The sequence below is a fragment of the Artemia franciscana genome, chromosome 10 (genome assembly GCF_032884065.1).
Source record: "Artemia franciscana chromosome 10, ASM3288406v1, whole genome shotgun sequence".
In the NCBI taxonomy this organism is placed as follows: domain Eukaryota; kingdom Metazoa; phylum Arthropoda; class Branchiopoda; order Anostraca; family Artemiidae; genus Artemia; species Artemia franciscana.
In genome coordinates, this window is record NC_088872.1 from 40,971,339 (window position 1) to 40,995,997 (window position 24,659).

The 24,659-nt window shown below is 34.7% G+C and overlaps 1 protein-coding gene across 1 annotated transcript in view; it reads right to left on the minus strand.

The window, feature by feature from the left end:
• LOC136032195 (poly(3-hydroxybutyrate) depolymerase-like) overlaps window positions 1-24,659 on the minus strand; it is a 283,620-nt gene that overhangs the window by 103,604 nt on the left and 155,357 nt on the right. Inside the window, exon 9 of the mRNA XM_065712402.1 lies at window positions 14,241-14,451. Coding sequence (XP_065568474.1) covers window positions 14,241-14,451 — 211 coding nt within the window. The remainder of the gene's footprint in view (window positions 1-14,240; window positions 14,452-24,659) is intronic.

Below are 24,659 nucleotides of genomic sequence, written 5' to 3' on the forward strand. Positions count from 1 at the left end.
CAAGCCCCCCCGCGGCTATATATATATATATATATATATATATATATATATATATATATATATATATATATATATATATATATATATATATATATATATATATACTAGCTGTTAGGTAGTATATATAGTATATATATATATATATATATATATATATATATATATATATATATATATATATATATATATACTAGCTGTTGTGGTGGCGCTTCGCGCCACCCCAATACCTTGTTGGTGGGGGCGCTTCGTGCCCCGCCCAAGCCCCCCCAAGCGCGTAAGTCGTTACGCGCCATATTAGTTACGCGCCCTTGTAGTTGTGTCCCTATGTCCCACCTGTGAATATAGATATATATATATATATATATATATATATATATATATATATATATATATATATATATATATATATATATATATATATATATATATATATATCTATACATATATATATATATATCTATATATATATATATATATATATATATATATATATATATACTAGCTGTTGGGGTGGCGCTTCGCGCCCCCCCAAGCCCCTCCCCGCGCGCGTAAGTCGTTACGGGCCATATTAGTTACGCGCCATTGTAGTTGTGTCCCTATGTCCCACCTGTGAATATAGATAGATATATATATGTATATGTTTTTAACTACGTAAAACTTGCGAATATACAACATTCTTTGCTGTCCCATTGTCTGTGCATATAAATAGATTGTCAGGTTTACCGACTCTTGAACATGCAACATATAATTGTCCATGGGGAAACAATCCGTATTCAGATCTATACCGCATTTTTCTAATGATTGCCCTTGGGCTTTGTTGATGGTAATTGCTAATCGAATATTCCCTGTGTCTCCGTCGTCATTTATATATCCCCCATCTGCCCTTCCGGCGTCCCCGTTGTAGTTGTGTCCCTGTGTCCCGGTCGTCAATTATATTCCCTGTGTCCCGGTCGTCATTTGTGTCCCGGTGTCTTGGTATGTAATTTCTCTTTGAGTGTCCCCGTCGTCATTTATATTCCCTGTGTCCAGCTTGTCATTTGTGTCCGGATGTCCCGGTCTGTAATTTCTCTTTGAGTGTCCCGGTCGTCATTTATATTCCTTGTGTCCCGGTGTCCCGGTCTGTATACATACGACAATAGATCAATTGTGTTGTAACTTTGTTCACGATCCCAGTCTAAACATGTAGAAATAGAAGCAGTACGATTAGATGAAGGCATTCCCAAATGCATGAGAAGTTTGTTCGCAATAGATAAGCACAAATCTTCAATCATAACTAAAGTGCAGTTATAAATTTCTGTTGTAAAGTCCAAGGTCCTATCTGACCTTCCTAGCCGTATTCAGTGGAGTATATTCTCGGCCATTTGCGATTTGTATTTCTCCCATAACTCTGTAGGAGATGAAGGAGAGCAACTTTTGCCGGAAGACACGGGCCGTAATGTCATGTCTATGAACCGGCGATTGTCCAGGGTGTAAAAGCTGTTGTATCTAATCCCAAGATGGATTATATGTAAATGTAATAAATGACGAATCATTAATCTATAGGCATAATATTTCATTGCGCTGCATTTCTTTGTTAGTGGCTAGATTTATCAATTTTATATTAAAGTGATAGCCGTCGGCTCCGTCCCAAAAAATGATAGGATATTGTAGGGCATCGTAGCATCGAAGAGTTTAAGCAATTCTTGTCAACTGATTGTTTCGCCTATAAAGAATATTATCTCGAGGTAAGAACCGATCACCGACCATAACGATTGCCACTTCGTTGATAGTTGCGTATCAGTAGGCATCAATTCGATTGCTGTTTTGAACAGAAGCACTAAATTATTATTTTTGTGGAAAAGATGTTGCAACTGGGAAACGATAGTCCTTTCAGCGTGGTTTTTTTTTTATCATCGGTATCACTTTCAAGTTATTTGGTTTGTTTTACCTTGGCTTGTCTTTCGTCACTATGAAATACATATCGCCGAAACCTTTGTTTTTTTTAACTAAAATCTGGTGGACATTGATGACCTTATCCAAGTCAAAATCCAAACCCAATCATCATCGCTATCATTTTCAGTTTTGATACGTTTTGACTCTCGCTGTCCAGGTTGATTTTCATCTAACTGCGCGGTTTTGCGTTCTTTAGCCGCAAGCCTTTTGGCATTAACTCTTTGAGCAGCTTCCTCGGCTGTTTCTTCTGCCATTGTAGGATTTATACTAAACTTTCTCTTTTTAAATTAACTATTTGAGCAGCTTCCTCGGCTGTTTCTTCTGTCATTTTAAGATCTATACTAAAATTTCTCTTTGAAACGCCTTCTTATATACTTATAATGACGTCATATACAAAGCCTTTGACTTCATAGAGAACCTTATAGCAAAAATTTCGAGCTCTCTATCTACAAAAATGTGGAATATCGTATTTTTTGCCAGAAGACAGATCACGGGTGCGTGTTTATTTGTTTATGTTTTTTTTCTTTTCCCCAGGGGTCATCGTATCGACCAAGTGGTCCTAGAATGTCGCAAGAGGGCTCATTCTAACGAAAAAGAAAAGTTCTAGTGCCCTTTTTAAGTGACCAAAAAATTGGAGGGCAGCTAGGCCCCATCCCACGCTTATTTTTTCCCAAAGTCAACGGATCAAAATTTTGAGATAGCCATTTTGTTCCGCATAGTCGAAAACCATAATAACTATGTCTTTGGGGATGACTTACTCCCCCAAAGTCCCTGGGAGAGGGGCTGCAAATTACAAACTTTGACCAGTGTTTACATACAGTAATGGTTATTGGGAAGTGAACAGACGTTTTCAGGGGGATTTTTTTGGTTTGGGGGTCGGGGTTGAGGGGAGGGGGGTATGTGGGAGGATCTTTCCTTGGAGGAATATGCCATGGGGGGAGAGAAATTCAATGAAAAGGGCGCAGGATTTTCTAAAATTACTATAAAAAAAAACAATGAAAAAATAAACATGAGAAGTTTTTTCAATTGAAAGTAAGGAGTAGTATTAAAACTTAAAACGAACAGGGATTATTAAGCATATGAGGGGTTCTAAAAATACTTTAGCATAAAGAGCGAGGTATTTAGGAGGAGATAAATACCTCGCACTTTATGCTAAAGTATAGTTAGTAATTTCGACTATTTATTCTACGGCCTTTCTGATTCAGGGGTCATTCTTAAAGAATTAGGACGAAAGTTAAAATTTAGTTTAAAGAGCGAGGTATTAACGAGGAGACAAACCCCCTCATATCTATATATATAAAAATAAGTTGTCTGTCTGTCTGTCTGTCTGTCTGACTTTCGAGTGACGTCATGTTTGTCCGCATATGGCGTCTGAATTATTTAATCATATACCAATTCAAAAACAAAATTATTCAAGCCGATGTAGCTGAGTTGGTAACGCGTTATGTTCCAGGTTCTAGGTTCGAGAGGTTCCAGGTTCGAACCTTGACTTTAGTATTAATACAAAAGAAGAAAAAAACTAAAAAAAGGTAAAAACTAAAAAAGAAAAAACTAAAAAAAATAAAAAAAAGGTAAAAACTAAAAGAAAAAGAAAAAAAACTAAAAACTAATAAAAAAAACTAAAAAAGGTTAAAAAAAAGAAAAAAATAAAAAAAATAAAAACTAAAAAAGAAGAAAAAAGAAAAAAGGAAAAAAAATAAACTAAAAAATAAAGGAGAAAAAGAAAACTAAAAACAATAAAAATAAAAAACTAAAAAAATAAAAAAGCTAAAAAAAGGTAAAAAACTAAAAACTAAAACAGAAAAAAAATAAAAAAAACTAAAAAAGGTAAAAACTAAAAAAAAAAACTAAAAAGAAAAAAACTAAAAACTAATAAAAAAAACTAAAAAAGGCTAAAAAGCTAAAAAAAAAACTAAAAAAAAGGTAAAAAACTAAAAAACTTAAAAAAAAAGGAACAAAACTGAAAAATAAAGGAGAAAAAAACTAAAAAAAATAAAAATAAAAAAAGTTAAAAAAAGGTAAAAACTACAAAAAAAATAAAAAGAAAAATAAAAAAACTAAAAAGCTAAAAAAAGGTAAAAACCAAAAAAAAACTAAAAAGAAAAAATAACAAAAAAAACAAAAAATTTTTTTCAAAACTAAAAAAGAAAAAAATCTAAAAAAGGAAGAAAACTTAAAAAAAATAAAAATAAAAAAATACTAAAAAAAGGTAAAAACTACAAAAAAAACTAAAAAGAAAAAAGAAAAAACTAAAACAGCTTAAAAAAGGTAAAAACCAAAAAAAAATAAAAAGAAAAAAGGAAAAAAACAAAAAAATTATTTCATCATATACCAATTCAAAAACGAATGTATATTTAGACCGACACACCGGGACGCAAATGACGACCGGGACACAGGGAATATAAATGACGACCGGGACACTTAAAGAGAAATTACAGACTGGGACACAAATGACGACCGGGACACAGGGACACAACTACAACGGGGACGCCGGGGGTACAGGGGGATATATAAATGACGACGGGGACACAGATAATGTTCGATTAGCAATCACCATCAACAAAGCTCAAGGGCAATCATTAGAATCATGAGGTATAGATCTGAATACGGATTGTTTTTCCCATGGACAATTATATGTTGCATGTTCAAGAATCGGTAAACCTGACAATCTATTTATATGCACAGACAAAGGGACAGCGAAGAATGTTGTATATTCGCAAGTTTTACGTAGTTAAAAACTACAATGGCGCGTAACTAATATGGCGCGCAACGACTTACGCGCGCGGGGGGGCTTGAGGGGGCGCTAAGCACCCCCACCAACTAGGTGTTGGGGTGGCGCGAAGCACCTCCCCAACAGCTAGTACATAATAAAAATATAAGAATATAAAAGTTTGTTACGTCAGTTAAATCTTAAGTTACGTGTATTTTTTACTAATAAAAACGTTCGTTAAAAATTAAAAGTTCTGGTTGTCTTTTTAAGTAACCTAAAAATTGGAGGGCAACTACGCCTCCTTCCCCACCCCTTATTTCTCAAAATCATCTGATCAAGACTAAGTGAAAGCCATTTAGCCAAAAATAGAATTAATATGCAAATTTCATTTTAATAATTTATGTGCTATGAGCCAAAATCAAACATGCATTAATTCAAAACGTTCACAAATTAAATAAAAAAATACTAGTTTTTTCTAACGGAAAGTAAGGAGCGACAATAAAACTTAAAAAGAACAGAAATTACTCCGTATATGAAATGGGTTGTCCCCTCCGCAATCCCTCGCTCTTTACGCTAAAGTTTGACTCTTTGCCACAATTCTACTTTTTAAAACAATTAAAGACTTTAGCGTAAAGAGCGAGGGATTGCGGAGGGGACAACCCATTTCATATACGGAGTAATTTCTGTCCGTTTTAAGTTTTATTGTCGCTCCTTACTTTCCGTTAAAATAACTAGTTTTTCTTATTTAATCATTTCTTAGAGATCAAGCTTATCCAAAGTCTTACGGTCAAACATACCATCTTTCATAGAATAACACTGATACTGCTTATGCAGCTAGGCCACACCAAACATGTACAAATTGCTTGTTTCTCGTGTCTTCAATAGCTCAGCCCACGGCTCTCAGCCTAGATGTCATCCCAAAGGAATGACCACACAGCATCCCAAAGAAATGGAAAGGGCACTTTTGTCTCTCAGTATGCCATGCTTTCTTCGTCTACCACAAGATAGTAGTTTATATGGGAGTTACTTAGACATTACAATTCATTCATTACTATTTCATTCATTCATTCATTTTATTACTTATAGCCCTTCCTCTAGGGGCTTAAGGGGGTCATGTCCTCCCAAACGGCATGGTTATTAGACCTTTAAAAAGTGCTGAACAAAACGGTTATCTCAAAATTTTGATCGGATGACTTTTGGGAAAAACAGCGTTGGAGGAAGGGGGCTAGTGGCTATCCAATCTTTTTAGGCACCTATATCACACTATAACTTTTAATTTGCATTTGAATGAGCCCTCTTTCGACCTTCTAAGGACCGTTAGTTCGATACGATCACCCTGAAGAAAAAAACAAATAAACACGTATCCGTGAAGATTCCTTGACATTTTGGGATTGTCTCCCCTCTTTTTCAAAAGTCACGCGAACTTTCTCATGCTCGGTAGCTAATGGGCATCGATCAGCTTAATAAACTAAGCATATCTGGAATGAAACACTTCTTGGTAAAAAACTGTAAGGAAGAAGCGACCTAGCTTAGTAATAACCAAGCCTCTAAAAAGTAAATTTTAATACCAATAGATATATAAAAAAATTGCCTTTTTATGCTGATTTCAAAAATAAAATTTTCATTAAGTTTAGTCTTACCCATCAAAGGCTACAAGCCTGAGAAAATATGGCTAATTTTCGAAAAAAGGGAAAAAACCACCAAAAGTAATATAATTTTAATAAAAATCAGATCCTCAGATTCAGCACATCAGAGAACCCTAGCTTAGAGGTCTCAAGCTCCTATCTGCAAAAATGTGGAGCTTTTCCAGAAGACAGATCGCGGATGCGTGTTTGTTTTGTTTTTTTCCCAGCGGTGATCTTTTAAACTCAGTGGTCCCAGGATTTTGGGGGAAGACTCATTTGAGCCAGAAGAAGTGACCAAAAAGATTGAATGGCAACTAGGCCCCCTCCCACGCCCCTTTTTCTCAAAATCGTCTGCTCAGACTTTTGAGACTGCCATTTTGTTCAGCATAGTTGAAAAGCAGAATAACTATACCTCTGGAGATATCACATCCCCTCAAAGTCCCTGGGGAAAGGTCATTAAGTTATCTACTGTTTACGTATAATATTTGTTATTGGGAAGTATGCATACATTTTTTAGGTTGGGGAGGACGAATTTTCTGCTAGGGGAGTTTCTATGTGTATACTTTTCCATGGGGAGGGAATTTTCCAGAGAGTGATATTTACGCTGAGGGAATTTGCCAGAATACCAATTTGAAATTCTTCTTTTGTCTTGCTTTCTCTTATCCAACTCAATTTTACACGTGAAGATGTTAAGGGTAATTGCCCGGGTCAAATTTGCACCAGGGTTGAATTCTAGAGAATAGATCCAAGGGCAGAAAGGAAATTACCGTGGAGGTAAAGCCAGATTTCCTGGCACTATTTAAAAAACCCTTAGAAATCAAACAGTTCGTGGTAACGAACTGTAGTAAGGAGCGACCCGGCTCAATAGCAACCAAAACTCTAAAAACGGATTTTTGAGTTTTTGATATCAATAGCTACATGAAAAGAATCGAATTTTAATGTTGATTTTAAATATATAAGTTTAATCAAGTTTAGTCTTACCCATCAAAAGTTACGAGCCTGAGAAAATTTGGCTTATTTTAAAAAATAGGGGGAACAACCCCTAAACGTGATAGAATCTTAACGAAAATCACACCATCAGATTCAGCGTACCAGAGAACCCTATTGTAGAAGTTTCAAGCTACTATCTACAAAAATGTGGAATTTCGTATTTTTTGCCAGAAGACAAATCACGGGTGCGTGATTATTTGTTCGTTTTTTTTTTATTCCCAGGGGTCATCGTATCGACCAAGTGGTCCTAGAATGTCTCAAGAGGGCTCATTCTATCGGAAATGAAAAGTTCTAGCGTCCTTTTTAAGTGAGCGAAAAAATTGGAGGGCACCTAGGCCCCCTCCCACGCTCATTTTTCTCCAAAAACAACGGATCAAAATTTTGAGATAGCCATTTTGTTCCGCATAGTCAAAAACCATAACAACTATGTCTTTGGGAATGACTTACTACCCCACAGTCCCTGGGGGACTGTGGGGTAGTCCCGGGGGGACTACCCCACAGCGTTTTCAGGGGATTTTTGGTTAGGGGGTGGGGTTAAGGGGAGGGAGCTATGTGGGAGGATCTTTCCTTGGAGAAATATGTCATGGGGGAACAGAAATTCAATGAAAAGGGCCCAGGATTTTCTAAAATTACTATAAAAAAAATAATGAAAAATAAACATGGAAAAGTTTTTTTCAATTGAAAGTAAGAAGTGGCATTGAAACTTAAAACGAAAAGATTATTACGCATATGAGGGGTTCTAAAAATACTTTAGCATAAAGAGCGAGGTATTTAGGAGGAGATAAATACATCGCTCTTTATGCTATAGTATTTTTAGTAATTTCAACTATTTATTCTACGGCCTTTCGGATTCAGTGGTCATTCTTAAAGAATTGGGACAAAACTTAAGATTTAGTGTAAAGAGCGAGGTATTAACGAGGGGACAAACCCCCTCATATACATAATAAAAAGTTAAGAATATAAAATTTTGTTACGTAAGCTAATTCTTAAGTTAGGTATATTTTTTACTAATTAAAACATTCGTTAAACATTAAAATTTATAGTTGCCTTTTTATGTAACCGAAAAATTGCAGGGCAACTAGGCTTTCCCCACCCCTTATTTCTCAAAATCGTCTGATCAAAACTAAGAGAAAGCCATTTAGCCAAAAAAGGAATTAATATGCAAATTTCATTTTAATAATTTATGTGGGGAGAGCCAAAATCAAACATGCATTAATTCATAAACGTTCAGAAATTACAAAAAAAACTAGTTTTTTTAACTGAAAGTAAGGAGCGACATTAAAACTTAAAACGAACAGAAATTACTCCGTATATGAAATGGGTCGTCCCCTCCGCAATCCCTCTCTCTTTACGCTAAAATTTGACTCTTTGCCACAATTCTGCTTTTTAAAACAATTAAAAGCTTTAGCGTAAAGAGCGAGGGATTGGGGAGGGGAAAACCCATTTAATATACGGAGTAATTTCTGTTCGTTTTAAGTTTTAATGTCGCTCCTTACTTTCAGTTAAAAATACTAGTTTTTTTATGTAATTAAATAAAGAAACAAGTTTTTTCAACTGAAAATAAGGAGCAACATTAAAACTTAAAACAAACAGAAATTATTACGTATATGAGGGGTGTTGCCCCTCGTCAACACCTCGATTTTTATGCTAAAGTCTCTTAGTACTATCAGAGTCAGATTTCTGTGCTAATCTCAAACATATAAGCTCAGAAGTTTCATTAAGTTTAGTCTTAACCCTTCAAAGGTTACGAGCCTGAGAGAATTCGTCTTTTTTCGAAAAAGAAGGTGGTACACACCCTAAAAGTCATGGAATCTTAATGGAAATCACACCGTCAGATTTAGCGGTATCAGAGAACCCCATTGTAGAGATTTCAAGATTCCATCTGCGAAAATTCAGAATTTAGTATTTGTTTTGCCAGAAGAAAGATCACGGATGTGTGTTTGTTGTTTTTTTTTTCCTTGAGGGATGATCTTATCTATCCATTGGTCCAAGAATATCGTAAGAGGCTCATTGAAACAGAAACCAAGAGTTCTAGTGCCTTATTTAAGTGACTAAAAAGACTGGAGGACAACTAGGCCCCCTACCCTGCCCTTTCCCCCCAAAATCCTCCAATTAAAATTTGAGATAGCCATTTTGTTCATCACAGTTGAAAGGCCCAATAAATTTGCCTTTGGATATAACATGACCCCCCCCCCCCCCCACAGCCCAAGGGGAAAAGCCTGTAAGTTACAAAATTGTCCATTGTTCACCCACGGTATTTGTTATTGGGAAGCATGCATACATTTTAGGGTAGGAAGACATATATTCCACTTGGGGGAGGGGGTTCACGGGGTTACTTTCCATGGGGAGGAAGTTTCCACTGGGTGAACTTGTCAAAGAAAATTATACACTGGAGAAATTTGCCAGAATTCCTATACAGAGTTATTTTTATATTTCTTGCTTTTCTTTCCCGTCTTAATTTTACGCGTCAAGTCGTTAAGGGTGATTGCCCGGGTAAATTTTCACCGGGACTGAATTGTCTAGAGGATATGTCCGTCCTTAGAGGTGGGATCAGATTTCCTGGGACTATTTGAAAACGATCGAAACTAAATAAAAAAAACAAGTTTTTTTCAACTGAAAGTAAGGAGCAACATTAAAACTTAAAACGAACAGAAATTATTGCGAATATGAAGCAGGTTGCCTCCTCCTCAACCCCTTGCTCTTTACGCTAAAGTTAGAACTTTGTCCCAATTCCTTCAGAAAGACTTCTGAAACATTATATTCGTTTAACTGGAACAACAAGAAGCTTTTTCAAAAGTACTTAGAAACTTTAGCATAAAGAGCGAATTGTTGAGGAGGAGGCAGCCCCTTTCAAATACTTATTAATTTCTGTTCGACTTAAGTTTTAATGTTACTCCTTACTTTCAGCTGAAAAAACTTGTTTGTTTTATTTTATCAGAATAAAAAGCCAACAATTTTGATGCATATATTGCTATCAAAATTCTATTTTGTATAGTTTTGGTTACTATTGAGTCCAGTCGTTCCTTACTTACAATTTGCTACCAATAACTGTTTGATTAGCTCGAAAAAGTAGTTATATTTCCGCCAGCCATAGAATAATTATTTTCATATCTCTTTTCATCCATTCGGGAAAACAAATCTAACTACTCTAGTTTGCTTTCTTTTTCGTGTAGCCTATATTGCAAACTTCCTTGCTTCAAATGAAAAGCTTGAAAGTTTTCATAGTTATTTGAAAACGATGTCAAAATAAACTTTAGCTAAAAGCAATAGAGAGAGAAGTTAAAGGCTTTACTCTGCTTAAAGTTTCTACTTATGTAAGGGATTGTATATTAAGAAAACCTCGCACAAAAGTTGTGTTTAAACGTGAAAAGACTTCATCAGTTGTTGTTAATTGCTGGAACAGCGTTGATTAATTTGTGTATTTAACACATTTTTGTTATTTATTTTAGAGTTTTATAATTTCCGTCAGTTTCGTGTTGAACTGAACTCCAAACAAACTAGGTAATCAAATTAGTTAGGGAATTTATTATTGCACTTTGGACATTATACTTCAGCGTAAAGAGCAAAGGGTTGAGGAGGATGCAACCTCCTTCATATACGCATGCTCCTTACTTTCAGTTGAAAAACTTGTTTTATTTAGTTTCTGATCGTTTTTAAACAATCCCCAGGAAATCTGACCCCACCTCTGCGGACAGATATATCCTCTAGACAAATTAGTTTCATTTTTAATTACTCTTTGGAGGTGTCCTTTTTTCCTTTTTTAAATGAGGAAAAGCGATAGCCAAGAACTATCTAAAAGGTTAAACTTAGTCAAAACACAGTTTTACTGCATCTGGGATAATTATAGCTATATTTGTTCTGTATATTTGAGAATTAGAAGGGGATGGTGACATCCCCGGTCCTTAAACCTTTTCCAAGATAATTGCCTCTAACTCCTTGTCAAAATTATGGTCTGCAAACTCGCTAGGAGGAATAAAATGGAACAAATATGGTTTGGAAAGCTTCAAAATGATGCACTTACATAAACACTCACTTCTAGCATTTTAAACTTTGAGGGATGGAATTTAATGGTTGTATTTTTGGGAGGAAGGAATTTCGGATAAAATCACTTGTAATATTCCACCATTTACCTTAGTTTACCACGCAAATAACGTGTCGAGAATTAAAAGCCATTTTATTAGAATTGGTGTTAGAAAAGTCCAAATATTTTAATTCCCAGAGAATTTTGCTACTCTTAGTTTTTCTTTGCTCATTATCTATACTTTTTGTTATTATCTTCAATGCTTGCATTCAAAAGAGTTTTTTTTTTCTTGCCTAGCGTTACATGGAAATTGGCCAACATCGTAAACATCGTTATGTTCTTGATATGAAACCGCATCGACAAACTACAATCATGAATAGTATAACCAAAATGAACAGTAATACCATTAAGTTTCAAGTTTCAAATAAAAAAGAAAAATGAAAGAAGGTCAGAACGATGCCGATTCTAACTCAAGAGAACAAATACAGCATATCTTATTAATTATTGAAACGTTCTACGATACCGAATTTTGAATTATAAGCAGGGCTTCCTTGACTGGAGACCAGAGAAAAAGTTTAGCCCTCCGTCCTGCTGCCAATCTTTAAATTTTTATAGCAATATCGATGTAGGTGAAGATGGCATATCTTATCAATGGCTTTGGGTCTCCGTTATTTTTTTTTCAGAGTGTCCTTTGTGATCTCCCCAATCCATAATTCTACAGCATGTTTACTTGCAGAAAAACGTGAAACTTATTACAGAATGCTTTCGAGATATTGGTAATAACAAAAATTAGAAAACTTTTCCTTATTCTGAGGTTTTTGAATCCCTAAGACGGAATCATTGACCTCTAATATCTCTTTGGGTCTGTCTCTCCTATCCGTATAATTTGAAAAGCCATTTCTGCATGGAATAAATACCGCAAATTAAAGTATAGTTTTTGGTACTGGACTCAAATTTGTGGTTGCCTGATACATTTCTAAGCCCATGGTATTTCGGAATTTATTTTTTAATTTATGCTAGCTCTCTGGATCTAGCTCCGGTTCACTTCTTTTAATACTTTATCATTAAAATGCAAATCTAAATTAAAATTAGTTAAATACCTTTCTGGAAAAATAAGACCTTATCAGCTTTTTTTCAGTCCAATTTTCATTCATTTAAACATTTTTCGCTTTTTTAAGATACGCTTTATGTAGCCTACAAACTAGAACAAAATAGTAACTTACGTACCAGTAACAGATATTATAACAGACATTTTTCTTCCTGTTTTCAAGTTTTTCAAAAACTATCCTCTAAGATCCTTTAGACATTTATAAAATCAAACAACTTATATATTTTCACTTACGGCACTTTCCTTGGTCCTCTAAACGGTCCCCTTGACGGGGAGTTTCCAATAGTGAATATTCATATTTCCAATATATGAACCTTCGTAGCAAAGGTAGTTGAAAATATTTTTAATATAATTTTTTTACAAGTTTTTGTTAGTTTTAGAAAAAACGGGGAATTTAAAATAAGCATGTAGTTTGGTATCCATTTCGAGGCTATTAGAATTTGAAAAAGGTAAAATATGCGTAAAAACGGAACAAATAGGCAGAGCATATAAAAAGTATTGACAATTACAGGAATTATTGGAAAAATCTTGAATTTCAGGGGTGCTGAGGAATTTCACCCTCCACACGACTGCTGTAAAATCAATATATTTATGAAATGTGGCCCAATGTCAAGTCACAATTTTGGGGGGAAGCAAAACAAATATTTACTCATGTACTAGAGGTGATGAAATTGATTGGGAGTTAAGAATCACACGCAGCAGCTCCATAAATGTCTTAGTCAACTGCATTTTTAGAGTTTATACTACAAAGGTCACCGAACTTTTTTCAATAGACTACTTTTGACCAGGGCTGTCAGTGACAATTAATCAGAATCCCGAGACTCAATTGCGAGAAGTTCCAAGATGAAAAAAAATAATAATAATTTACATTTAATATTTTTTTAGGGTAGTATTTAGTGTAAATTTTTTTTCCCAAGATCTCAAGCTCAGGACTAAATTTCATGACCTTCTAAGAAGGGGTAGCCCCAGTTCTGATTTTCTATCCATCTATCAAGGCTGCAGTCCCTAAATGCAGCAAGTCCCTATAGCTTAATTTAGCTACTTATACTTTGCTTTGTAATGTGTAGACCCCATAAGAGTTGTTTGTGACCCTTCAAAAGGTTTAATGACTTCGATTTCCAAATTTACCAGTTCCAAACTTTTTTCGACTTCACTAGGACAACAAGATAAAGGCAAACGATGGAAGTGCTATATGGAACTACGGGAACAACTGTATGAACCTGGTTACTAGGCCATTAAGTTTTCGATTTAGTTGAAAAATAAACTTAAAAATCTAAAAGTGAAAGAAACTATGATAAAGCTTATTTTAGATTAGTCTAAATTTTCAAATGAAAAGTGAAATCTTCACGGCGATTTAGCTTTACTAACTAAAAAGAACAGGTTATTTCTTAGACTAACAGTATTTTCTCATCTGTTTCAGTGACAAATAAGCAGGGATTTCTTCTTCTTCTTACGCATAGGCAGCATTTAGTTGCTCGAAGTGACATCATCTTGTTAAAATATCAAGTTTTTTTTCTTGTAGATGCAAAAATCAATAATTAAGAAGATTAGACCTTAGAATATAAATAAAAAAAGATGAATAAAAGCTTTTTTTATCGTATACAAATCGTAACGAAGCAAATAGAATTTTTTTCAATTTTGATTGGCTGAACTCAGAAATTTCTTTTAGTTACAAGTTCCTAAGTTAAACAAATAATCCTTTAGATGTTAGATCAAGCTTCAACATTACTTAGCGAATCTTCCCGCTTTTTGGAAACTTCAAATTGTATAGACCTAATCTATATTTAGAAACCTCATCTTTGCAACTTTCGTGAAGCTTTTCTCTTTAATTTAGTATAATTTCCCACTACCTACCGTATACTTGTAGTCTGACAGAAAAGCTTTTTGGAGGTTGTGTTCCAATTTGACAGTCGTATAGACCAGAGTCTCTTGGCTGAACTGATTTTATTTGTAAACTCCAGTCACCTGCTGATTGACCATAATGAGCTCCAAACCGAACGTCTGTTGTATACGTAAAATGTCCCACGGTGAGGACATGAAGGTCTCTGTGACGAACCCATGACACCTGAAAATAAATCTTTTACTGGAGTTAAATCAAATATGTCTTTCTCTTTGGTTTACTGCCTTTGAGCTTCATTGACTCTTTACTATGTATTTTCGTGAGCATGCTCTTTAACATAAGTAGTATTACTTACAAATTATTAAAAAAAATACACTTTGAATGGAGTTGAACTCTAAATTTTTTCTTTTCTTTTCTGAAGCCGATTTTATGAACTCAGCGAGGCAATGAAGTTTAAAATACTGTAAAGCCAAAGGGCTTCAACAATCTCAAGTCTTCAACAAGCTTTCAACCAATTGAATAAAAAAAACAAATTTTTTCAACTGAAAGCAGGGAGCAACATTAAAACTTAAAACGAACAGAAATTATTCCGTATAAGAAAGGAGTTGTCCCCTCCTCAACGCCTGGCTCTTTACGCTAAAGTTTGACTCTTTCTCACAAATCTACTTTTTAAAACAATAAAAAAACTTTAGCGTAAAGAGCGAGGCGTTGAGGAGAGGACAACCCCTTTAATATACGGAATAATTTCTGTTCGTCTTAAATTTTAATATTGCTCCTTACTTTCAGTTAAAAAACTTGTTTTTCTTATTTAATTTCTGAACGTTTTGAATTAAAGCATGTCTTGATTTCGCTCACCGCACATGAATAAATAGAACGAAATTTGCATATTTTATTACGTATATGAGGGGGTTTGCCCCCTCGTCAGTACCTCTCTCTTTACACTAGCGCTTGAATTTTATCCCAAATCTTTAAGAATGACCCCTGAATTACAAAGGCCGCAGAATAAATAGTTGAAATTACTAAAAGTACTTTAGCGTAAAGAGCGAGGTATTTAGGAGGAGATAAACCCCGCATATGTGTATTAATTGCTGTTTGTCTTAAGTTTTAATGCTGCTCCTTACTTTCAGTTGAAAAAACTTTTTCATATTTATTCTATCATTGTTTTTTATTTAATATTGCTTGAAAATCCTGCACTCCCTTCATGGAATCTCTCTTCCCCAATGAAAAATTCCCCCAAGAAAATATTCTTCAACTTGGCTCCCTCCCCTTAACCCCCCCCCCCCCAACCGAAAAAAACTGAACTCGTCTGTATACTTCCCAATAACAATTACTGTATGTAAACACTGGTCAAAGTCTACAACTTGCAGCCCCTCCCCCGGGGACTGTGAGGGAATAAGTCGTCCCCAAAGACATAGCTATTAGTTTTCTCGACTATGTTGAACAAAATGGCTATCTAAAAAAAATTTTACGTTGATTTCGAGAAAAAATGTGTCCTGCATTTTTTGTCATTTAAAAAAGGCACTAGAACTTTTAATTTCCGTTATAATGAACCCTCTCGTGATATTCTAGGACCACTGGGTCGATACGATCGCCCCTGGGGAAAAAAATAAACACGCACCCATGATCGGTCTTCTGACAAAAAAAACGAAATTCCACATTTTTGTAGATAGGAGCTTGAAACTTCTACAGTAAGGTTCTCTAATACGCTGAATGCGATGGTGGGATTTTCGCTAAGCTTCTATGAATTTCAGGATACTTTTTTTTTCTTTTAATTTTTATAGATACTTCTATCAATTATTATGATTTTTTGTGTTTCCAACTATTTTCCGAAATATGGCAAATTTTCTCAGGGCCGTAACTTTTGATTGGTAGTAATAAATTTGGTGAAATTTATATATTTAAAATCAGCATAAAAATTCCGTTCTTTTGATGTATTCTATTAGTATCAAAATTCCATTTTTTAGAGCTTTGTTTACTATTAAGCCGGGTCGCTCCTTACTACAGTTCGTTACCACGAAGTGTTTGAAAGTTTTTTAGTACTTCAAAACAGCTTCTTATTGTTTTAATTAAAAGAACACAGTGTTTCAAAATTCATTCTTAAAGAATGGGGATAAAATTCAAACTAATGTTGCTCCTTACTTTCAGTTGAAAAAGCTTTTCAACTGAACTTAGTGAACTTTTTTCTTACTTAATTTCTGATCTTTTTTTTTAAATAATGCCAGGAAGTCTGGCTACACCGCAACAGAAAAATCTCCTTCCAGACCGATTTATTCTCTAGATCAGTGGTTCTCAAATTGTGGTACGCGTACCCCTTTGGGGTAGGCAAAAAATTTTAGGGGATACACGGCCAGCCAACAAAAAATAAAACAACCCTTTAACTCTAGGACTGGCAATTTTATTTATATTTTAGCTATAGTTTACTTAGTACCGGTAACTGAGAAGGGGTACCTAAAATATTTAGTGGGTAAAAAGTGGTGCAGTCTCTAAATAAGTTTGAGAACCACTGCTCTAGACAATTCAATCCTGGTGAAGATTTACCCCGGCCACTTACTCTTAAGATCTTCGCGCTTAGAATTGAATCGGCAAAGAGACAGCGAGACATAAGAGGACTCTCGTTCAGGAATTCTGGCAAATTTAACCAGTTTAAAATTTTTCCTGAAAAATTAATTCCCTGAAAATTTCATTCCCCACGACAAACTCTCCCCGTGGAAAATCCCACCTGTAAAAAATTCGCCCCTTTCACAAAAAAAAATGTATGCATAGTTCCCAATAGCAAATACTACATGTAAACAATGGGCACATTTTTTAACTTAAAGACCTTTCCCCAGGGGCTTTGGGGGGTTACAAAATCTCTAAAGGTAAAATTATTCGGCCTTTCAACCATGCTGAACAGAATGGCTATCTCAAAATATTGATCGCACGATTTTTAGGAAAAGGGCCGTGAGAGGGGGCCTAGTTGCCCTCCAAATTTTTGGTCACTTAAAAAGGGCACTAGAACTTCTAATTTTCGTTCGAATGAGCACTCTCCCGATATTCTAGGACCATTATGCCGATGCGATCACCCCAAGGAAAAAAACAAAAGACAAACAAACAAACTAACAAACACGCATCTGTGATCTTTCTCATCGCAAAAAATACAGAATTCCACATTTTTGCAGATAGGAGCTTGAAAACCTCTGAATATTTTTCGTTGATTTTGAATTAAAATCAAGCAGCTGTGGGCATCAAGCCATGACTAATTGTAGAAAAAGCCAAGACTAGTCCGAGTGAGTAAGAGGCAACTCCGGCATAAGCCCTTATTACGATTGTTTAACAATGATGTAAGTTCATTGTTTGACAGAATCATTTGTCCATGCCGTTCAAGCCAACCGATTCCGTTGATTTTGATTTAAAATAAATTAGTTGTGGACATCAAGCCATAACTAACTGTAGAAAAAGCGATAACAGAGAATCCGAGTGAATAAGAGGCAAATCTGGCATAAGCTCTTATTAGGATTATATAATAATGATGTCAGTTTATTTGTTGATAGATCTATCATCGGTTCATGCGTCATTCCTAGGGCAGAGCTAAGGTAGATAGTCCTAGAACTAAGGGATGAAAGAGTTGAATTTATTTTGGGTTGATGTGTGACGGACTATGTCCACTGGACTTGTATGCAAAGTGAGGGACTGAATTTGATTGGACTCACAGGCGAACAAGAGTGTGATTTTCTTTAAGATTCTATGACTTTTAGGGGGTGTTTCCTCCTTTTTTTAAAAACCAGGCCCATTTCCTTAGGCTCGTAACCTTTGTTGTGTAAGACTAAACTTAATGAAAGTTATATTTTTGGAATTAACACAAAAATTCAATTCTTTTGATATATCTATTGGTATCAAGATTCCGTTTTTTGGAGTTTTGGTTACTATTGAGCCGGGTTGCCCCTTACTTACTGTTCGTTACCACGAACTGTTTGATTCATTGGATGGATATAATAAGATCCTGTGTAGGTTTACTCTGTTCTTTTTCTTTATTGATTAAACCAATCTTGTATCTATCGACCCAATATGAACAATTATATTGTATGTATTTTACTCTTGCTCTGTATGTATTTACTCTGAGTATCTATACTCAGTGAAATCATTTTACTCTTGCATTTTTCTCCTTTTTTTGAGTTCCGTTCTCTATCAAGCTTTTACAGTTGCTTAGAATTTAGTATCAAAGCTACTTATATCCATTTATATTTTTCAGACTTTAAGGAAGAATATCCAAAAGTAAGAATTATTCTGATCATCAGACTGATATGTCTTTTTTTCGAAATACTGAAAATATTATGCACATTTTTCTAGGAAAAGACTTCTAGAACATAATTGAAACAAACATCGTGTGTTCTTTTGGCAAATTACTCTGTCGCTGTTTTGCGTTAAGCTCTAATTGAGGACTGATAATTTAACTCAAGCAAGTTACGGAAATTAAAATGTTCCATTATAGCAATATCGAAATGAATGCTTAAAAGATTTTGAAAATGTCTCTAGGGGTGGCTTTCCTGATTAGCCATTTTGCATCCTCCCAAATTGGAAGAATCACACAAATTGGAAGAATCACACAAAACTAATACGTTTCTTTTACTGCGGACACAACCTAACAGTGACCCGTTAACTTGTGGGATCCTTCCCCAGGTGACTTAACTCTTCTACTGAATCAAAACCGGAAGTAATGCTTGAAAGATTAATATTAATTACGACTATGCATTATGTAAATTTTTCAAGGTTCTTTGAAAAATTTATGAACGATGTATGCTATTTATGGCCTAATAAACAACAAACTGAAAATATCGACATAATATATTGATTTTGTTTTCAGCAAAATATCCTCATGAATTTGTGCATTTGTGTCACTGTTACTCCTGTCCAAATATCCGGTTTTGGCACTTACATCAATTATTTAAAGTTGGTTCCCGGATCTAGTTATCTCTCTTTTTTAGTGGTGTTTTCCCCCCACTGTCAAATTGTTTCGATTCCTGTTAGGTCTCTGGTGTATAATGGTGGATCCATGTCTCTTTGGTGCAAACAAATTGGTACACAAATTTGCTAAGTGGGGCAGGGGTGTTTGAGAATTGCATTGGGTATGGGTTGGGCTATCCTTACAACAAAATGTTGGGTTCCTCTTCCGTTATAGAAATGAGATTGCCCCTTGACTTGACAAAAATAAAGCTTTAATATCAGGTGTTATGTATGACTAAAATTACTAAAGAAAAAACACAACTCACACTAGTTGTAATTTTCGGTTAAACTTGGCTATGGCCTGACGATCCCCTCTGATCTTTAACAAGGTTTCTGAGACCTTCCTCCCTTCACCCTACCAATGACATGGATCGTAAGTGGACTTTTCTGAGTCTAGTTTTGGGTCCAAAATAAATATGTCTAAAAATAAATGTATAAAAAAATATTTGGAAAATTCAACCAAAATCAAAAGTATCATAAGAAATGGAAAATTATTATTTAATATTTATTTTCCAGTTATTTAGAAGAGATACTCCTTTTTTATACCAGGTCTCAAAGAGAGTATTTTATGCTCTGGATTAGTAATTTTATCTTGTACTATTTAGTAGGCTGGAAAAATAAGGCTAATTTTCCTGGAAACTTCCTAGGAATTTTGTAGTTTCAGTGGAGTTTATCTTGCCCGTTTCACAATCTCCACATCAGGAAAAATTTTCGAGCCGTTATCTTATAATGTTTCCAGTCTACGGGCCACTGATCACGAAAAAACAAAAAATTCACAAAGGCTTCGCGTGGCTTCAAAACACAAATAAATCTTATTCAGCTTTTATTAGGTTGAAAGTAAATTTATGCGCTTTAAGTGTGCGCTGCCATCTTCGTTTTGCTCTTTACTTTGGTTCATTTTGTTAAATATGCGCTATCAATTCCTGTTGCATTTTCGGTTTGTATTCTTAAGGGTAAGCCCTCTAAATAATACTAGAATGATTGTTTCTATTACCTCCTAAACATTTTTTTTCTTTTTTAATTCTGTTACTATATCATCACCCCTTGAAACGGATATCAGCGTAATACCTAATTGAACCCCCTAGCATTATTAAATAGCCCATGACCTGCTTATTCGTCTGATGCCAAGAAAATTAAATACGCGAGAAGTACTATATCGCTTTTGTTTTTCTTTCTTATTTTTTTCTTTTTCATTTTTGGTCCAGAGGCGCCATTTGGGGGGGGTCAGGGGTGGGCATTTGCCCACCCCAGATTTTCCAGGGGGCCCAAGCTTCCACCACAAAGGCCCTTTTCCGGCCATAATTAGCCATTATGTCCAACATAATCCATTCTGTTCAAATGATTTGAACTAACTGCACGCCTATTAGCCAAAGAGCGTAATTACCTGACGACCCTTGGGGTAATTACGCTATTTACTATTAATCATTGTAAACTTTGAAAGTAGGTTAGATTCATAATAAAAGTCTCAAGTTCTGTCAAATGCCCCATGCCCACCCTAAGATTTGGCCCAAATGGCGCCTCTGTTTTGGTCCTTCCATTTTCTTTAATGCCAAAATGACTACTGTAGCTCTTGATAATTGTCTTCATATACTTGTCTTTCTAATTTAGAAAGGAAAAATTGTTTGGTAATGATACTTTTTTCATAAATGCTTGGCGTAAGAATAAAACCATTAATAAGTTTAGCCGATAATATTCTTTGTCAATTGTGTAATGACATAGTCTATATTTTTACCCCAATACTATTAATTCACCTCTATCAATTATTTCGAGCTCCTAATTAATCTCCCATGAATGTATTTTACCTTTGTTTCTTAATCATCCCAGTAGGAAAGACTTTTACATAGCTAAGTTTAAACTTTTCCCGTCACTGAGAGTGAAATTAATCTATATTTAATTTCTTGACCTTATATTCTGCTTGTAAACGATTCATGAGTTTTATTAAACTTAAACACCACTAAATCTCCAATATGTAACCTGGGAACGAGCATTTTTTTTCTAAATTGAGGAATTCTTAGTCTTATATGTGACATGCCACAAATAGAGGGAATTTCTTTTGTAGTTAGATTTGGTACTTTTTGTGTTTAATTCTGTTTTTTGTGCGTGTTCGTACTGTTGTTAATTTCCTTGCTTGTTTGTTATTTATTTATATGTTGTGTGTATATGGCCCACGGGTTTTTGAAATACACTTATCTATCTATCTATTCCTTTACAAAACAAATATTGACAACTAATATCTAAGGTTTGGCTAACGTAATTGTTTCAAAAATATCAGTTTCTTAAGCTAAAGCTGATTCAGAACATGGGGAATTCTTGCGTTTGAAAAAATAAGACGAAAAATTAAGAAGATAATACTTCTAGGACAGGAGTCCCAACAATGAAGTGTGATGCGAAGTGAACTTTGAAAACTACCTGTCCTTGAACTATAGAAATAAAACTTTCTTCTTAATCTTTAGGGTAAGACATTTACATAACGAGTTTTTAAAGTCTCGTGGTAGAAAAACAAGCTTTTTAACATAATGAAATTAAATTTCACTGTAATTATATCACTCTTGTAGCACTGGGTGCAAACCGCACGAAGTACCATACAGAGCGAAATTTTGGTTCTTACCCTAGGTTTAACGCTGGAAAAACTTCTTACCCTCTATATTTTCATTGTTTTGCCATTCTACTGATCACAGTACCTCTACTAAAGATCTTGCTGCTCGATTCTTGGGCACAGATATTTTACTACGAAAGAATACCACTTTCTCTCTTACTGTCCCCCCTACCGCTTTGACCAATGCAAAGTATCATGATTGGTACAATAGGCTTGAGAATTTTGTCAGTAGCTGGAAAATGAGCTTTTGTGTAATAAGAATGACCTTTTGTCTCATAAAAAATTTCGTTTGTCTTCTTACTTTACTCAATTTATAACTGGTAACAGCCACCTAAATTATTTCCTACCTAGAATTGGGAAACATGACACTTCACTCTAGTATTGAAAATTGTTATCACCTCCTCTTTGAATGAGCTAATTATTTTTGTTTTCTTGCTTGATTTGGATAAATCGTTTAAATGAGCTGATAATCTTCATTCATTTCGATTTGTCTGGTTAGCGTCTGTAATTATACTTGGTCTTTAGGAATTCAACTTCTAATTGATACGGCTTGACTTGAACAATGTTCATAGTTGATTTCTAAAGTGATATTCTTATTATTTACATCATTTTTTTTCTTTTGTCCTTTCTGTGTTATTTTGTGCTTCCTTCTCTCTTCTTTTAGTGTCATTTTGAAATTTTTGTAGTTATAGATGTGAAATACAGGTTTTCCGGTTCAGTCACGAATAAAGTATCTATCTACCTTGATTTTAATATAAATTTAAGGCTGTTAGTACAAATGACAATACAATTTTATACAGCTGAGTTATGGGAATCAATGATATTCCCTAATTTTTATGTTAGAATTTTGATTTCAATTGAAGATATAAGTTTAATTGAATATAACCTGAGCTTCTCAGGAAGTGTGTAGATTGTTTTGTTTTCAAGCTAGATTTATCCGATTATAAATTGTTTAGGGACGGGCTAATCCTCAGGGTATGGGCTAGTTTCAATACTCGTAATACACTTACTTAGGTGATTTTGCGGAAGTGTTCCTTTTCTTTGGCCAAATTTAAGGCAATTTTAAAAAAAATTATGAGATCTATTAAAATAAAAGTTTTTATTTAGGCTTTTATTTTTAACTTTTCGATCTTGTTGGGTAAACTAGATGGCCTGGTTGTTTTCTTCGGGGCCAATTTGTTAGCTTTTATTTTCTTTTTTAAGTTTTCCATTCTTTTCAGTTAGAGCTTCTGTTAAGACTTGGAGCATTTTCTCACTCGATCATATAGTTATAGCACTGAAGTAGCTTTTTTGTTCGACCGAAACAATTATTTGCAAAAAGTGGAAGAAACTTCCCTTACAAAAACCAGTAGGTACAGTTTTTGGTTCTCTTCGACAAAATAGAGAATTAAATACTTGTTCTAGTAAAATAAAATAAAAAAACAATTATTTTCAACTGCAAGTAATGAGCAACATTAAAATTTAACCAAACAGAAATTATTACGTTTATGAGATGGTTACCCCTCCCCATTACCTCGCTCCTTACGCTAAATAGGCATTGATGACCTTATCCATACCAAAATCCCAAGCCATTCGTTTTCATGTTTGACTTGCTCGCATGCCCATTGTCACATTTCTTCTAACCGCCTGTGTCTTTGCTCTTCATTTTCAGTTTTGACTCGCTCATATGCTCGGTGTCACATATGTTCTAACTGCGAGTGTCGTTCTTCTCTAATTGCCGTTTTCACATATCTTCCAACCGCCCGTGTCTTTGCTCTTCATTTTCAGTTTTGACACGTTTTTGGATTTTGATTACCTCAGACAATTTAGCAAATGGCCTTTGCTTTAGCTGCCCATATTGGTGTTGTCACAGTTGATGATCCAGGTCATCGGTTTTCGCATCTTATCGCGTTTGTTAGTTCATGTGTTGGTTCTAAAGAATCATCATTTATAGCAACTGCAACAACAAATTTTCGTCCTTTCGGCCTTCCAACAGACGTTATATTATATAGATAAGTGATATCTATATATAAATAGGATATTATTTATATATCTATTATTTATACTATACATTACATCATATAAGAAAATGCTTATATGATGTTATAAGAGATGCTTGTATGATGTACTAACACAGTAAATGATGCCATTTGCAAAAACCAAAACTAAGGCTCTTAACGAAATTTTTCAGGCTTTTGACTTATCTAGATCTTTTTTTTATTTGAGAATATCCCAAGATACCAATTTTCCTGAAAAAATATGGAACTGTTTTCAATAAAAATATATAAATATACAATTATTGCTTGTTTATAAAGATTGTATAATACATGTTACCGTGAATATGCAAAATCTGGTTAATGTCGAAATTCACCGGTTAATGTCGACATTCGCCGGTGAATGTCCGTAATTTCTTTTTCTCTGCTTAGATTCAATTAGCATTGCGAGCCAGCTTTTTCAGTCGTATGGAATCTATGATCGTAAAAGTTTAAGCTAGGTTTGGTTATGTAAGTTTAGGTTACGTTAGATTAGGTTAAGGTAAATTTTGTTACAAATGTAAGAAATGGGTTAAAAACCCAACCTATACTAACCTAACCAGACATCATTAAAACTTGCATTAAACTGAAAAAGTTGACTGACAACGCTTATTGGATCCAAGGAGAAAAAAAAGGTATTTTTAACATTCACCCGTGAATGTCGACATTCAGCGATATCGGACATTCACGGTAACAAATACACATGTGTTAAACACATAGAAAATATTTAGTCAGAGACAAAGTTTAAATTATGTTTCCTTTTATATTTTACTAGCTGTTGGGGCGGCGCTTCACGCCACCCCAACACCTAGTTGGTGGGGGCGCTTCGCGCCCCCCAAGCCCCC